This window comes from Perognathus longimembris, chromosome 3, assembly GCF_023159225.1.
Source record: "Perognathus longimembris pacificus isolate PPM17 chromosome 3, ASM2315922v1, whole genome shotgun sequence".
Lineage (NCBI taxonomy): Eukaryota > Metazoa > Chordata > Mammalia > Rodentia > Heteromyidae > Perognathus > Perognathus longimembris.
The window spans coordinates 68,997,904-69,015,632 of NC_063163.1; the positions used below are offsets into that span (position 1 = coordinate 68,997,904).

A 17,729-nucleotide genomic window follows, 5' to 3' on the forward strand; every position below is an offset into this window, starting at 1 on the left:
TTCCTAAAGTTGTTGAGTTGCTGTTTTTCCAGTTTGTTTGTATATGCAATCAGAGATATAAATTTTCCACTGAGTACTGCGTTTGCTGTGTCCCAAAGGAGCTGTTACTTTGTGTACTCATCTTGGTTGAATTCCATAAACATTTGAAATCCTATTCTAATTTCTTCAATGACCCACTGATGGTTCAACAGTGTGTTGTTTAGTCTCCATGAATTGTAGTATTTTCTGTGGTGGCTGTTTGAGTTGAGCTCTAATTTTATTCCATTGTGGTCTGAGAGAATGCAGGGAATGATTTCAATACTTCTGTACAGGTTTTCTTTGTGCCCTAAGATGTGATCTATTTTGGAGGATGTTCCATGTGCTACTGAAAAGAATGTGTATTCTGGTGTTGCTGGATGGAATATTCTGTAGATGTCGGTTAAGTCTAGTTGGTCTATGCAGTTGTTTAGTTCTTTGGTTTCTGAGTTTTTTGTTTGTTTGTTTGTTTTGACAGTCCTGGGTCTTGAACTCAGGGCCTGAGCACTGTATCTGGCTTCTTTTTGCTCAAGGATAGCATTCGGCCACTTGAGCCACAGTGCCATCTCTGGCCTTTTTCTGTATAGGTGGTACTGAGGAATCGAACCTAAGGCTTCATGTATACGAAGTGAGCACTTTACCACTAGGCCATATTCCTAGCCAAGTTCTGTGGTTGCTTTGTTCAAGTTTTTGGTGTGTTGATCTGTCCAGAGGTAACAGTGGAGTATTAAAGTCTGCAACTATCAATGTGTATGAGTCTATGAGTGTTTTTAGAGTCAGTAGTGTTTGTTTGATGAAGTTGGTTGTTCCTGTATTCGGTGTGTAGAGATTTAGGATGGTTATATCCTCCTGTAGGAGAGATCCTTTATTTGTATGTAGTAATCTTCTTTGTCTCTTCTTACCATTTTTAATTTGAAGTCAATTTTATATGATACTAGGATTGCAACTCCAGCCTGCTTATGGGGGCTGTTTGCTTGGTAGATTTTATTCCAGCCTTTCACTTTTATCTTTTTTTTTTTTTTGGCCAGTCCTGGGCCTTGGACTCAGGGCCTGAGCACTGTCCCTGGCTTCTTCCTGCTCAAGGCTAGCACTCTGCCACTTGAGCCACAGCGCCGCTTCTGGCCGTTTTCTGTATATGTGGTGCTGGGGAATCGAACCTAGGGCCTCGTGTATCCGAGGCAGGCACTCTTGCCACTAGGCTATATCCCCAGCCCCAGCCTTTCACTTTTAGAAGATGTTTGCTTTGGCTGGATAGACATATCTCTTGGAGGCAACAGAAAGATGGGTCTTTTTTTTTTTTTTTTTTTTTGGCCAGTCCTGGGCCTTGGACTCAGGGCTGAGCATTGTCCCTGGCTTCTTCCCGCTCAAGGCTAGCACTCTGCCACTTGAGCCACAGCGCCACTTCTGGCAGTTTTCTGTATATGTGGTGCTGGGGAATCGAACCTAGGGCCTCGTGTATCCGAGGCAGGCACTCTTGCCACTAGGCTATATCCCCAGCCCCTGGGTCTTGATTTTTGATCCAACTTATAAGCCTATGTCGTTTGATTGGAGAATTAAGTCCATTAATATTTAGGATTTGGATTGAGAATTGATTGTTTCTTTCACTTTAGCTATCTTGTTAAGAGCTATGTCTTCCCAATTCTTGATCTACTATTCTGGTTTTCAATTTGGGTTCATTTCTCTGTTTGTATTGTGATCTTTATTATTTTCCCTGTGTAGTACATCTTTAAGAATTTTCTGTAAAGCTGGTTTGGTGGAGACATATTGTTTTAGATTTTCCTTACTGTGGAAGACATTTATTTGACTTTCGGCTATGAATGAGAGTTTAGATGGGTACAATATTCTTGGTTGATAGTTACTTTTAGTTACGGTTTGCCATACCTAATTCCAGGCTCTCCTTGCTTTCATGGTCTCTGCTGAGAAGTCTCAGGTAATTCTGATTGGTTTTCCTTCATATGTGATTATTTTCTTCTCCCTAATAGCTCTAAGAATTCTTTCCTTGGACTCTATTGCTCCTGTTTTGATCACACTGTGTTGGTGGGATGTCCTATTCTGGTCTGGTCGGCTTGAGGTTCTGAATGCTTCTTGTATCTGGATAAGCCTATCCTTTTGGATATTTGCGAAGTTCTCAGCTAATATTATGATAAATCAGTTGCCTATTCCCTTGACTTCTTTCTCTAAGATTTCCTCAATACCTATTAGCCTTAAATTGGGCTTCCCAATTGTATCTTGGAGCTTCTGGGGTGATCTGTTGTGCCGATTGGATTGGTTTTGTGTTATTTTTTGTTGTTTCTCCATGGATTCTAGGGAATCTTCAGTTCCTGATATTTGATCCTTGGCTTCATCTAGTCTGGACTGTAGGCTACCTACTTGATTTCGAATCTCTTTTCCTTCTGACTGGACTTTCTTGATGGCTTCCATGTCTTTGCTATAACTTTCTCTTAGGTCCTGCATGGACTTCTTTACTTCATTAATTTGGTTTTGAGTGTTGTCTCTCAAATCTTTTAGCTGGTAGCTATCTTTTCATTGGACACTTGAAGTTCATTTATTTGTGGAGGCCATGAAATTCTCTATTAATTTTTGGTTCGTCTCCTCACACTCTAGAATAGTTGATTGAAGAAATTCAAACTTTTCATTTAACATTTTTATCAGTAGACCTTGTAGAGCATTTTGAGGGTTCTCTTCTAGGTCTTTGATTGACTGCTGTGCTTCTTGCTTGTTTTGAGTGGGAGATAAGACTCCATTGTTTGCCATCTTTCTTGTGTTTCTTCTGCCCATTTGGATTGGGAATGCCAATCTACAAGCACCTGTGAGCACCGTTTAAGACCCAAAGCATACCTTACCAAGCACTGTTGTATAAATCTTAGAAGTTCGCAATTATATGCATATTCCTTCCCTCTCTTTTTTGTATATAAAATCATATTTGGTGTCCCTAAAGAATACAATTTCAGTATAACAACCAACCCAGAGCCCTGTATTCAGTAGTTACTTATTTACAGTTATAACCCTATGAGCAATTTTTTTTATGTTAAGTTCTTTTTGGGCTGGTGGGATTTCTCTATGAACCCCTTTGATTCACTCGGATTGAACAGGGATATCCTCTATACAATAACCAGGGGTCAATGGAGTCTGGAGGTCCTGGAAGTAAGTCAGGAGGTAAGTCAGGGGTAGTGAAGAGTATAGAGTAATATGTATGGGGGTGATGATTTTGGTTTAGTTTCAGTGAAGTGGAAATGTGGAGAAGAGTAGAATCTATAGAAAGAACGAGGTTAAAATGATGGACAATGGAGAATCAGCAGAAAAGAGTAAAGCTGTTAGTCACGGAAAGTAACTTTAATGAAAGAGAATGTGAAGAGAGAAACAAAGAAAAAATACTGGAAAACCAACACACAAAACATAAAAAAATTACAACCCCCCCAAAAAAAAACAAAAAAAAAAATAAAGCAAGCAAATAAAAACAGAAAACAAAAACCAAATGACTTTCCAACGATGAAAAATAGAAAACAAAAAGGTTTTTAAAATGTTAAAAAAAAATGGCGTTTTCCTTTTTTGGGTGAGCTCTCTGCAGCCTCTGGTTTCCTTGCGATGGTCTACAGTCTATTTTCCTGCTGCTTGGCTGGTTTGACTTGCTTTCAGTTTGCAGGGGGTGGATCTGTTCTCACCCTCTCACCCTCCTGCCCTATTATTTAAATCCTGGGTCTCTATGCTTCTCACAGCTTGCAGGTAAGACTTGAGTGTCTTCTGTAGTTGTGGGATGCTGAGCTGTCTTGGGAATCATGGCTCCTCTTGTCTGCTGTTGGGCTGCTAAGCCTGGCTCTGAATAGGCTGGGGACTCACCAGGGTGGGGAGCCTCTGGCCTGGTTACCTGGCTGAGAGTTGCTTGCCTGGGGGAAGTTCCTCCCTCCTGGGCTGGGCGACCTTCTCCTGGGTGGAGCTGGCTGTGTAATTCAGCTCATTTTCCTGCTAGGAATTGGGCTTCCTCTGTGATGGGACCATTTATCTTTCTAGGAAACTGTTTACTCTCCCGTCTGATTGTTCCATGCCTCTGGTAGCTGCTTGCTGCTTTCAGTTTGAATTTAGAAATTTTGGCTGCTGGTGGGTTGGCAGCCACTGAGTCAGTGGGGCGGTGTGGGGTGGGGCATATCTGGCTGAGTTTACCTGAGTCTGAGAGTCGCGGCCCAGGGGCAAGCCTCCTGCCTGGGCAGGGGTTGTTCTCCTGGGTAGAGCTAACTCTCACTGGTTGGTCCCTCTTGTCCTTTTCAAAGATGGCCCCTTTGTCCTCACTTTTCCCTGGACCACTTTAGTTCCAATCTGGTCGGAGCCTATGCCAGTGTCAAAGATGGTGCTTTGATCTGGCAGTGAGGGAGGGGCTAGCAGGGTGCCGCCTGGAGCTCAAATCTGTGTTTTCAGGCCAGCAAAGTCGATTTTTGCTTTCTGGCCAGAATGCCTATACTGTTATAATGTACTTGGGCTGTCTTTCTAGAAGTAAAAGTTTATCTGAAGTGGTAAACCTGGGATGTCAGAGGGAGCTTAGCTAGGGCTCTGCTTCTCCTCCACCATCTTCCCAGAAATCCCTACACTCTATTTTTAGAATTGGGTAAGTTTAAGTAAAAATTAAACAGAAGCCTGATGCTATTAGCAACTGTTTCTGATCCTAGCTAATAGGAGGCGGAGATATGAAGACTGATGTCCAAAGACAGAAAACTCCATGAGACACTTCTCTCCAATGAATCACCAAAAAGCCAGAAATAACATGGTTGCTCAAGTGGTAGAATGTTTGTCTTGTGCAAAAATGTTAAGGGGGAAGTGCTCAGTTGCTGAGTTCAAGCCACAGTACCAGAGCCCATGTATACTTCCCTCCCACTCCACACACATGCAAATGAACAGAAAGCAGAGAAAGTTCCTATGAATTACATGCTTATTACTGTCATGGCTTCATCAGTGTGGCACATGGAACAATATATGTGGCAACATCAATGATAAATTAGTGACTTACTGTGTTATTCAAATGTTCTCTTGGACACTGAATGGTTTAGAGTCAAGTGGGTCATTATATTTACCCAACACATCAGCCTTATACAGAGTATTTTCACTATCAGGAAATTTCTCTGTTCTTTAGGGCCACTAATATCTTTGCGTGTATTCTGAGTCTAATATGTTTTATTTTATTTTTAAATTTTATCTCAAAGGTAATGTACGGCGGAGTTACTGCTACATGATTCAGGCAATGATTGCATTTTCATGTGAACAATATCCCCCCTCTCTCATTCTCTCCCAGTTTTTCCCCTCCTGACTCCCCCCCCCCATGTTGTATACATCATTCCTAACACAGTGTCTAGTGGGTTTCACTGCTGATTTGGTTCATCCTTTTTCCCACCATTCTTGTGTTTCTCCTTCTCCTTACCAATCAGATAAACTTATATACAAGACAAAGGGTCCATAAATTACAAAAAAACAGTGGCAGAGAGACTAAACAAAAGAAAAAATGAAAAGAAAAAAAGAAACAAGAATACTCTCTTACTTTCATTTCTTGGAGTTAATTTTAATAAACATAATTTTATATGATTTTATGAACATAGGTATTGAGCCCATGTGATCCTCTCATAAAGAACATCCTCCTTTATTCTCTCTGTGTGAATGTTTAGATTGCTGTTTAATTAATCATATCTAGGTTTAATTACTTGTCTTTTACTGTCAACCGAGTTTACTTACAGATTGATAGGCATATTCTAGTTATTACAAATGAGGGAAACCATGCAGCCTATTTTTCTTTGAGTTTTGCTTACTTCACCTAGTATAATTTTTTCCAAACCTTTCCATTTCCTTATGAATGGGGCAGTGTCATTCTTTGTGATGGAAGCATAGAATTCCATTGTGTATTTACACCCCATTTTCTTGATCCATTTGTCCACTAAGGAGCACTTGGGTTGATTCCATATTTTGACTATGGTAAGCAATGTTGCAATGAACATCATCTTGCTGGTGGTGTTAGTGTAGCATGGTTTTTGGTCAGTTGCATAGATGCCCAGAATTGGGATAGCTGGCTCATAAGGAAACATTATGTTAGAGATTTATCTTTGTTGTTGTTGTTTTCAATATACTATTGAAATTATTTCTTTTCTTTCATTTTTTCCCCAATGGCTTATCCTCTGCTGTCACTGCATTTGATTTTGGTACCCTATTTATTGTATATATGTTTATATGACTTAGGGAGGGGAAGGAGAACAACAAAATTCTAAGACAAAGGAGAAAGGCTGAACTAATGTAACAGTGATACTCACAAGACATCATATTGGGAATAAACTTTACAACTTGGGGAAGAAATAGGGGAGGGAAAGCAGGAGAAAAATGAGGGTGAGGGTAACAATTTTTGGCAAGAAATGTACTCACTGTCTTATATAACTGTAGCCTCTCTGTACATCACATTGACAATAAAATTAAATAAAAGGACTAAACATAGAGCTTCTCTAATGTATTTTAAATGAAAGGAAATATAGAGATGGGTGTTCACTCTTGTTTCAGGTGTGGAGAAAGAAAAGATTTCCCACATAGCCACATAAGCCATAAATAGAAAACTTCATGTTGTATGGATCAAAGCATAATACAAGTAAATTCATTTTGTCTCTTTACTGTCAAAGTGAAGTAGAGGGGTTACAGATTCATATGTAAGGCAGTGAGTACATTTCTTGTTCAAATTGTTACCTCCTCTCTTATTTCTCCCCCACCACCCCCTTTCTCTCTCCCCCCATGAGTTGTACAGTTGTTTTACACCAAATGGTTTTTTAAGTATTTCTCTTGTTCAAATTGTTACCTCCTCTCTTATTTCTCCTCCACCTCCCCCTTCTCTCTCCCCCCATGAGTTGTACAGTTGTTTTACACCAAATGGTTTTTTTAAGTATTGCTTTTGGAATGGTTTTTTTTTTAATCCTTTGTATCTCGATTTTAATATTCCCTTTCCCTTCCCTAGTTCTAATATCTGTATATACAGTATCCAGAGTATTCAGATGAGATACAGTGATAGCAGGGTACAACCAAAGGAAGTGAATACAAGAGAAACAAAACTGAACAAACCAACAGACAAACAAAAAAACCCAAAGGTACAGTTTCACATGGCATCTTGAAAATAATTACAAAAAAGATATAACACTTTTTTCCATACAGTGTAATTCATTTCACTTAGCATCATCTTATGTGTTCAAATGTGTATAGCTATTTGGCTATTTTAATCTTCTGCTATGACTAGCCTAATCATGTACTAGCTATGAGGGACACCATAGGTTTTATGTTTCTTTGGGTCTGGATCACTTCACTTAGTATAATTTTTTCCAAGTCCTTCCATTTCCTTACAAATGGGGAAGTATCATTCCTTCTGATAGCGGCATAGAATTCCATTGTGTATATGTATCACATTTTCCTGATCCACTCATTTACTGAGGGGCATCTGGGTTTATTCCATGTTTTCGCCATAACAAATTGTGCTGCGATGAACACAGTTGTGCTGGTGGCTTTAGTGAGTTTTTGTTTGTATTCTTTGAGTAGATGTCCGAAAGTGAGATTGTTGGGTCATAGGGGAGCTCTATGTTTAGCCTTCTTGAGAACCTCCACACTGCTTTCCAGAGGAGTTGAACAAGTTTGCATTCCCACCAGGAATGTAGTAGGGTTTCCTTTTGGACACATCCCCTCCAGCATGTGTTATTATTAGATTTCCTGATAATGTACATTCTTACCTGGGTGAGGTAGAATCTGAATGTTATTTTGATTTGCATATCTTTTATAGCCCATAATGTAGAGAACTTTTTCATGTGTCTCTTGGCCATTCTCATTTCCTCTTCAGAGAAGTCTTTTTTTAGTTCTTTAGCCCATTTGTTGAGGGGGCTGAATTTAGAGTTCTGCGTATATTTTAGACATCAGGCCTTTATCTGTACTATGGCTGGTAAAGATCTTTTCCCAATCTCTGGGCTTTCTGTTTATCTTGCAAGCTATGTCCTTTGCCCTGCAGAAGATCTGCAGTTTGATACAGTCCCATTTGTCCAGGATTTCTTTAATTTGTTGTGTTTCTGAACATTTGTTGAGGAAGTTTCTTACAGTGCCCAGGAGACCAAGAGTTTCTCCTATTCCTATTCCAGTGTTTTCAGGGTATCTGATTTTATTTCTGGTCTTTGATCCATTTGGGATTGATTTTGGTGCAGGGTGATACAAAAAGGATCTAGTTTTAATTTGTTACAGGTGTTGAGTTGACCCACTTTTGCCACCACCATTTGTTAAAGAGGCTGTCTTTGTTCCAACCTATCTTTTTAGCTCCTTTGTTGAAGGTCTGGGGGTTCATTTGTGAGTATTTAGTTCTGTTCCATTGGTCCTTGGGCCTTTTCTTGTGCCAGTACCAAGCTGTTTTTATTACTATAGCTTTGTAATAGAGCTTAAAGTTTGATATTGATATTCCACCCATACTGTTCTTTCTACTTAGGATTGTTTGTGCTATTCTGGGTCTTTTATTGTTCCATATGAATTTCTGGATTACTTTCTCTATTTCATTGAAGAATGGTGTAGAGATATTGATGGGTATTGCATTGAATTTGTAGGTTGCTTTTGGTAATGTTGCCATTTCACAATGTTAATCCAACATACCTAGAAAAATTTTAGTGGCTATGAGAGTGGCATTCAGAATGCAAATTTGCAACTCAATTTCAGCATTGACCTTGAGTTACTCACATGTAATTGATGAGTTAGGCATGATCATTGATTCCAAGGTAATAGTAAGTGGAAGCTTCTGCATATGGAATACATTTTTACAATTTTAAAATTTATTTGTTATCTTTAAGTAGAAGTAGAAGTAGAAGAGTTTCAATTCAACATATTTTTATTGAAACTTGCTTGGGTCAAGCAGCAATGTCCTTTAGCTGTTTATGACATTGAGTGTATGAGGCCATTTTGCCTGTTTTTGACCATGGAGTGTGAAATGTCTCAGTGACTTTGATTGATATCTTACTGGCATGGATGAGCCCTTTCTGGCCATGTCACCTTCTGATATAGTACATTGACTGAACATGGCATCCTACCTCTGATGCAATCCAGTTGCACTGTTCCCATGACTTTCACAACAATATTTTCTTGGTATAAACATGGGACCAGAAAGAGAACTTCATCCCTGGGGCCTCATTATCTATGATCTTGAAAGAAATCATACCACCTGTGACGGAAAGGAGGATTCACAAACATGTTGTCCAACTTGTGTTTTCCTCCTGGATCAAGAGCATCAGATACAGAACCGGAGGGCAAAGAGTATTCCAAATATCCGCCAGGGATTGTAGAAAGTTTGCATCACATATTGGGTTATAATGGCCATTCCATCAATAAAAAGACTCATGTGCACATAGAAATAAATACCAGGTATATGTATCTCCTTGCCAAAAAATAGAGGTTGCAAGCCCAATAGGAATTACAGCTTAGTAGAGGCTTCAGTGATGTTCATTTTGGTTTTCCTATTACTTCTTCTCCAACTTCCGTTGCTTGTCATTTCCTTGCAAGGCACTACCTGTTTTTCTAGAATGCTGAGGCTTCTTTTATTTTTTTTTACCTTATTGTTTTATAGAGGTGATATACAGCAGGACTACAATTACATGGGTCAGGTAATTATTACATTTCTTTTCATAGAGTGTCTGCAGTTCTAATATGCTTTCTCAGTTCCTCCCTCCTGTCTCCACCCATAATTGTATAGTTCACTTGCTGCATAATCCAGGAGCTGCTAGCTAGTTGAGAAACCTATTTGATTCCTCATGCAAGAGAAAAATATAATTTCCCATGCCGATGACTCTGCTTCCTTTTTAGTTATGATGTAACAAGTAAGCCAAAAGTAGTGCCCAAACCTGGAAACAGAGATGATAGGGACAACAAGAATCATTTGTGTTTTTCTTCTATTTTAATTGTTACTCTCCAGTACTTCCCATGTTTATCTGATTTTCAATTCCTTAATTTCCCTAAATAGATATGAAAAAAGTTGTTAGTGAATTTATATAGACACATTGAATCTCAGCTAAATGGTAGTCAGCTAAATCCTGTCTTAATGCACTTCACTTTGACATGGTAGTAAAATTTAGTGCATTGCAAAGTAAAGATAGTAATTATCACTGATTTTTCCTTCAATCAGGTGTCAGTGGGGGAGAAAGTTTGACTCAATTCTATACCCACAGGTGTTATGTTAATGTTTTTCAGTTTTTCCTACAATATAATACAAGTAACTAATATCTTCTCTATCATTGTACTTCCATATTGCATGTCACATTCTATGATGACAGTCATCCACTCTGCTTATGACCAGTAATTATATTTTCCCACATAATTTTCCCCATGCACATTTGCAATTTCCTATATTTAATTCTATGATTTTTTTCAGTGTGCCAGTCCTGGGGATTGACCTCAGGGCCTGAGTGATATTCTTGAACATTTTCTGCTCAAGGCCAACAATGTATCACTTTAAGCTACAGCTCCATTTTTGGCTTTTTGGTAGTTAATTGAAGTCTCGTGGACTTTCCTGTGCTGGCTAACTTGAACCACAATTCTGAAACCTCAGCCTTCAGAGTAGCTAGTATTAAAGGGGTGAGTCATCAGCATGCAGCTTCTATGATTTTTAATCTCCTGTGAGATGAATCTCTAGAAAAAGGTTTTTACAGGTTCATTGCATATGTGTTCATTCTTTTAAGTGTTCCTTCTTTTGTGCTGGGAAGTTTTGATTTGACATATTTACACTGGTAAGCTACCTTACATTTCTAGCTTTGAGAGTGGAATGCAAGCCTCACAACTGAACTAGAAGGCTGTCCTACTGAGACATGTCCACAGCATAATTATATTTTTAATTTTATGACATAATTGAATCCTATAAAGAAGTAACTTTGCCTATGCCTCACCATATTTACTCTTTTTCTTTCTCTACTAGTTTCAAAGATTACAGTTTCATATTATGAGCTGTGATAAATTTAAGGTATTTTTTTAAAGACACAGGGAAACCTAGGGTCCAATTTCAGTGTTTAACATATTGATATCTTGATATTTGATATGATATTTGGCAGATTTCCTGAGGAATCAGATAACTGCAGAGTTTGGGATTATTTCTAGTCTTTTAGTCTCACATTGTGCTACATGCCTGTTTCTGTGGCATTGCCATTTTGCATTGCTACAACTCTGTACTATAATTGAAATCAGAAGCTATGATGCCTTCAGCATTGCTCTTTTGCCTCAGTATAGCTTTGGCTAAATCAACCTTTTTTTCATTGTAAAACATCATCTTGTCTTTTCTATTTATATGACAAGCGTAATAGAAATTTTGATGGTAACTCTCACAGTGATAGTTACGTTTATGTATGGTAGTGGGATACATGTGCTGTTTCTTGTAAAATGGCTACTGATTTTTACCTTTGATGCAGGAAATACTTTCCTAGTGCCTTTCTTCACAATACAGATTTTCAGATTTACCAATATCAACATATTTGACTCATCATAAATTTAAATTTTCATTTTTCCTTCTTGGAAAAGGCTTTCCTGAGCTTTCATGATTCTGCCTATTCACCTATTAACATTTTCTTCTCAGTATCTCAATCTGAATAAACTGGGACAAAAGTAGGAATGATGGAATATTTTACCAGACACTGAATTACACCATGGTGGTCTTGGACTGAGAATTTAGTCTAAGAATTTTTGTTAAGTTTTTATTATAAAACTGATGTACAGAGAGGTTACAGTTTCACACGTTAGGCATTGGATACATTTCTTGTACTGTTTGTTACCTTGTCCCTCATACCCCCCCTCCCCCTCCCGCGTCCCCCCCTGAGGTGTTCAGTTCACTTATACCAAACAGTTTTGCAAGTATTGCTTTTGTTGTTGTTTCTCGTATTTTACCCTTTGTCTCTCAATTTTGGTATTCCCTTTGAATTTCCTAATTCTAATACCAGTACACACTGTTTCCCATACACTCAGATAAGATTACAGAGATAGTGTAGATACAATCACAAGAAGGTGATACACGAACATCATCAATAATAGAAACTACAGATACACATGGGATGTTGAAAGTAGTTTCAACTCTGATATAACAATCATTTTCATAAAATGGAGTTCATTTCACTTAGCATCATCTTATGGGATCATAAGGGTATAGCTATTGGGCTCTTGTGATCCTCTGTTGTGACTTGCCTAAACCTGTGCTAATTAGTCCCAATAAGGGAGACCATAGAGTCCATGTTTCTTTGGGTCTGGCTCACTTCACTTAGTATAATTTTTTCCAAGTCCTTCCATTTCCTTACAAATGGGGCAATGTCATTCTTTCTGATAGAGGCATAAAATTCCATTGTGTATATGTACCACATTTTCCTGATCCATTCGTCTACAGAGGGACATCTGGGTTGGTTCCAGATTCTCGCTATGTTAGTCTAAGAATTTTGTACAACATCTTTCATCTCCAAAGTCAGAGGTTCCTCTCTCCATGATAGGTTACTTGCTGGTGGACGGAAAAAAGTAAAAGGCTGCATTTTAATGAATGTTTTTGCTTTTTTTTTTTTTTTTTTTTTTTTTTTTTGCCAGTCCTGGGCCTTGGACTCAGGGCCTGAGCACTGTCCCTGGCTTCTTCTCGCTCAAGGCTAGCACTCTGCCGCTTGAGCCACAGCACCGCTTCTGGCAGTTTTCTGTATATGTGGTGCTGGGGAATCGAACCTAGGGCCTCGTGTATCCGAGGCAGGCACTCTTGCCACTAGGCCATATCCCCAGCCCCTTTGCTTTTCAATGTTAATAAAAATTGTGGTACCTGGTCTGACATTTTAACACTCAAGTGGGAAATGTTATATGAAGAACTGGTCAGTATATTAATCAGTCATATGTGAGAAGAGCTGGACATGTCATCGCCCTTTAGTAACTCCTTGTTCTGGTAGTGAAATTTTCTTTATTTTTAATTATAGAAAACATTTTAATATGCAATTCTGCTACTTATATTTTACTTATATGGCTGCAAAGTCATAATTCAGCATTTTATTAAGTAATTGTACAAAGGAGTTTCATAAATTTCCTTTTCTATTGAGATAACCACTTGTGCAGCTAAGCTTGCCATGTAAGCATTTTACATAAACTGGATGTCTAGAGAAACAGATTTATTTTTGGAATATATATGCCGTTACACCTGTGTCAATGGCACAGAACATGTGCTTTTCCAGGAGGGACTATTCCATAGTCCATGGAAAGCATTCCTTCTGATGTGTTATATGTGGAAGAAAGAAATATTCTTTGGGGTTTCATAACTATGAATCCCATTTAGGACAAATTGCCTTTCTTACTTCAGGTAATCCTAAATAATTTCATAGGACATTGTATTCTCATTTTCTTTAACGGAGGTAAGGCTTCAACATCATCATTTTGCAGAAAATAGCATTTGATCTATGACAGTAATTGTATTGGACATAAATAACAACCAGATTGCTCTTTCTAAATTTCATATGTCAAGAATACAGGTTCTTCTTTGAGAACTACTGGTTTGTCTGGCCTTGTCTTTTGCTGCTGAGGAGATTAACACGAATCTGGATCTCTTACAAAACGTGATCCTGGAACTTGATATTTATAATGTTGATTTCAAAACATTGTCAGTATATGAGAATCCTCTTATTTGGCTTTCTGGGCAAGACAAGATCCCAAATTACACCTGTGTCAGAGAAAGAAAGTCTGTAGCAGTACCCACAGGAACAACAGGAATAACATCTGCCCAGATTGGGACATTGCTGGAACTCTACATGTTTCTTCAGGTAAGGATAAAAAGATATGAAAATATATCTACTTTGATAGAAAACTGAAGTGTCTGATGAAGGAGATGGGAAGAGAATTTTTAAACAAATGTTTCCAATATTATCCAATCTTATTATCATGAAAGTATTAAAGTATCCCAGTGGGATACCCACATTGTCATTGTTCAGAATGGAAGGAAGGAAAGACTCAAGACAACAAATGGATTTTCTGGAAGGGAGAATGTGAACAAATCTTTGGAAGAAAGCAGTCAGAAAGTGGGAAATAACCTTGAGAATGTGATAAGTTGCTGAGTGAGTACTGGATTCTAAAGACTTAATACTTGCTACTCAGAAGAATGAGATCTAAGGATGTGTGTTCAAAGCAGTGCAGTCTGTGAGACTCTTATCTCAAATTAACAACGCCAAATCCTGGAATTAGAGCTGTGCGTTAAGTGGGACACTACTAGCTTTGAGCACAAAAGATCAGAAACTGCACTTACACCCACATCAAGCCCATATTCAAGCCACATCAGCACTGTGAATAATTTGTGCATGTACATGTGTGTGGCAATTGTGGGCATGTACCAGCACATATACACACACACGATAAATTGAGTGTAGGTAAAGTTGATCTGGCTCAGCGACACAAACTGCAATGTTTTCTCTCATGTGTGGGAATGAGTTCTAGGACATGAAGATGAAATAAGAAATACAATAGAAAACATACAATCACAGTTACATATTCCCAATTAACCTGGCAAAAATCAAGTATATGTGGAGTGCATTTCTGTGGTAAATACTCTGTACAATTAACAGACAATTTAAACAAGTGACAGAAGTCTGAAGCATATCTTCTCTGGGTAAATGTGAAAGGCAGATTAATGTAGCGATGAGTGATGAACAAATACAGTCATAATTCTCAATAAACTTATGTGTCAATGGAACAAGGAAACACTGGGGAATGGGTTTGGTAGGTATTTTGGGGTAGAAGGGAAATGAGAATGAAGGAAATCATTACATCAACCAAGATACCTTTTAAACATAATTTGTCAGAGTAAAAGAACCTTTATGTACAAGTATTTAAAGACAAAAAGTTGAACTTTAAAAAAGAAAGAAAGGATACTTTTATTTTTCTGCTTCAAACACATCAAGGCTGAGATTGTGATGGATAGCAATCTTCTTATTCAAAAAGCCTCTAATATTCTATTTCTTTTAGCTTGCTTTGGGGCCTTTGATCTTATTCTGAGTGATCACAACCACTTTCCTTCTATCTACCAATTGGCCCCAAAGGACACATCACTACCCAAAGCTAAGGTCTCCTTTCTGCTTCATTTCAGCAGGAATTGGGTGGGGTCATTGATTTCAGAAGATGAAAAGGGTTTGTGGATCCTTCCAGAACTGAGAAAAGAAATGGACAATAACAGAATCTATGCAGACTTTGAGCAGTTGAGCCCAAATTACATCACGTTAAACATGTTAGTTGCCACTAGAATTTATAATCTTATGAATAAATCATCATAAAAAGTATTTATGACTTATGGTGATAATGAATACTAGATTTGTTGATGTATACTGAGCAATTTTTAATGACAGGAAAGGTTTGTATCATAAACTCACAGTGGGATTTAAGCATCCAAAGAAGATATTTCATCATAGACTCATTCAATGCACCTTTCATTTTTTCACACTATCATGCAGACGTTTCTGCATTCACAGGTTTTATCGAGGATACCAACCATTCCAAATACCCAGAAGACTTCTATCTTTCTAGATTATGGTTTCTTCTTTTCAATTGTTCCCATTCCGAGTCTGACTGTAATGTGGGAGACCTGTCTGTAGGATGCCAACTTGGAATGGTTTCCCAGACACATTTTTGCCTTTGCTATGTCTCAAGAAAGTTACAATAGCTACAATGCAGCACATGCTGTGGCCCAAGTTTTCCATGACATGCTTCTTCCTCAAACAGAAGAGCAAGTTATGGTAACTGGGAAAGAGGTGGTGCCTTCCCTCGCACAGGTAAGGCCTCCTGGGTTGGATTTTGCTAACTCTAACAAAGTGACTTCAAGAGGGGTTTTAAAGAGATGGAAACTAAGCACTTGTCTGAAGCAAACGTGCTTTTGTTGAAATGTTCAGACTAATCCAAGGAATGTGATATGTGTTCTGGAAGAAAAGGATCCTCTAGCAATGAGGAAGCATAGTTAATCTTCTGATCAAGCCTTATGTTAGTAAATGATTTCAATGTGTTCACTGCTATTTTCAAAATTCCAAATCCAGCTTTTAGCTATAAGTTCATTAAACAGTATTATCCACAATCATCATTTGGAGTTTTCCACACATTTCATAAATAACTTTATGCAAGTCTATTTTAGGTAACACTAGTTCAGGAAACTGAACTTCGTGTCATTTATCAAGTAATAGACTATGAATTGTTTCAATCATGACTATGTGGAATTGGACAATCATTGATAGGGGTCTTATCTTTTCCTAATTGACTAACATTCATGGATATTATGATATTATGATGCAGGGATAAAAGACGATGAGGGCCTAGATTTAATTGAGTGTCTTAACTTGTGGATTCACTTCACTCTGGGATGATATATCTCTTACAACTTCACCCTTTCCTGAAAAAAGATCCAGTTTCAAAATCCTGTTGGAGACCAAGTAATTTTGGATGATAACAGAAAATTAGAGGCAGAATATGACATTTCACACATTTGGAATTTTCCAGACGGACTTGAACTTAAGGTGAAAGTAGGAACGTATTTTCCATATGACTCACATGATCACCAACTGTCGCTATCAGAACATATGATAGAGTGGGCCATAGGTGCTACCAAGGTACGTTGGATGTAATCATAAAGATTTTGCATGACATAGAAGGAATGGTATGGAATTATGCCCCTCATAGTGTTTAAACCCAGAACTACACCTCTACAAGTATTCTTTTAAATGTTGTTTGTTTCATATCATTGAATACAAATGAAATCTTAGCAAGTTTCTCTCACTGTGTATCTTATCTGAGTACCTTGGAAACTGTATATACTGGTATTAGAACTAGGAAAGTGAAAGGGAATACCAAAATCGAGAGACACAGGATAAAAAGACAAACGACCAAAATCGAGAGACACAGGATAAAAAGGCAAACGACTATAAAAGCAGTGCTTGCAAAACTCTTTGGTGTAAACCAACTGAACAATTCATGGGAGGAGAGGGGAGGAGGGTGGAGGAGGGAGGAATGAGGGAGGAGGTAACAAACAGTACAAGAAATGTATCCAATGCCTAACGTATGAAGCTGTAACCTCTCTGTATATCACTTTGACAATAAATAAGAGAAAAAAATAAAAATATAGGTAAATAGAAGAAAAGCAAATGTGAGTTAAAATGCGTGGGAAGGGAACACTTACATGCTGTTCATGGAAATGTAAATTCATGCCACCATTATATCAGTGAGTATTGAGCTTCCTCAAAAAACTAAAAGTAAATCTCACCGGTGAGCCAGTTACATCACACTAGACTGTGTATTCAAAGGAATGTAAGTGAAGATACAATATCCACACTTGGATACCCAAGTACACTACAGAAATATTCACCATTGCCACACTAGGGAAACATTTCAGATGTTTTCTAAAATATTATTCAAGAATATATGATTTACACACACAAAGGAGTATTTTCTAGCCACACCAAGAGCAAAAATATTTTATTGGAATATTAATGGACAGAACTGAAGATTACCTTGCTAAGTAAAGCAAATCAGGTTCAGAAAGACAATGGTAACATATACTTTTTCTCCAATGTGGAAGCCAGACCTAAAAACAAACTTATTCATGTACATAAAGGACACCAACACAAATAAACATTTGTATAATTATGGGAATATTTGAAAAGTTTATGAGGATGAGAAAGGAAAATAGAATTTAAAAAGGTGAGTAATAAAATACATTAGATATAAGGCTG

The 17,729-nt window shown here is 38.0% G+C and overlaps 1 protein-coding gene across 1 annotated transcript in view; it reads left to right on the plus strand.

Moving 5' to 3' along the window:
* Positions 1-9,229: 9,229 nt before the first annotated feature.
* Positions 9,230-17,729, plus strand: part of LOC125347656 (vomeronasal type-2 receptor 116-like) — a 33,807-nt gene continuing 25,307 nt past the window's right edge. Inside the window, exons 1-5 of the mRNA XM_048340643.1 lie at positions 9,230-9,402; positions 9,605-9,641; positions 13,557-13,790; positions 15,609-15,785; positions 16,404-16,610. Of these exons, the coding sequence (XP_048196600.1) occupies positions 9,230-9,402; positions 9,605-9,641; positions 13,557-13,790; positions 15,609-15,785; positions 16,404-16,610 (828 nt within the window). The remainder of the gene's footprint in view (positions 9,403-9,604; positions 9,642-13,556; positions 13,791-15,608; positions 15,786-16,403; positions 16,611-17,729) is intronic.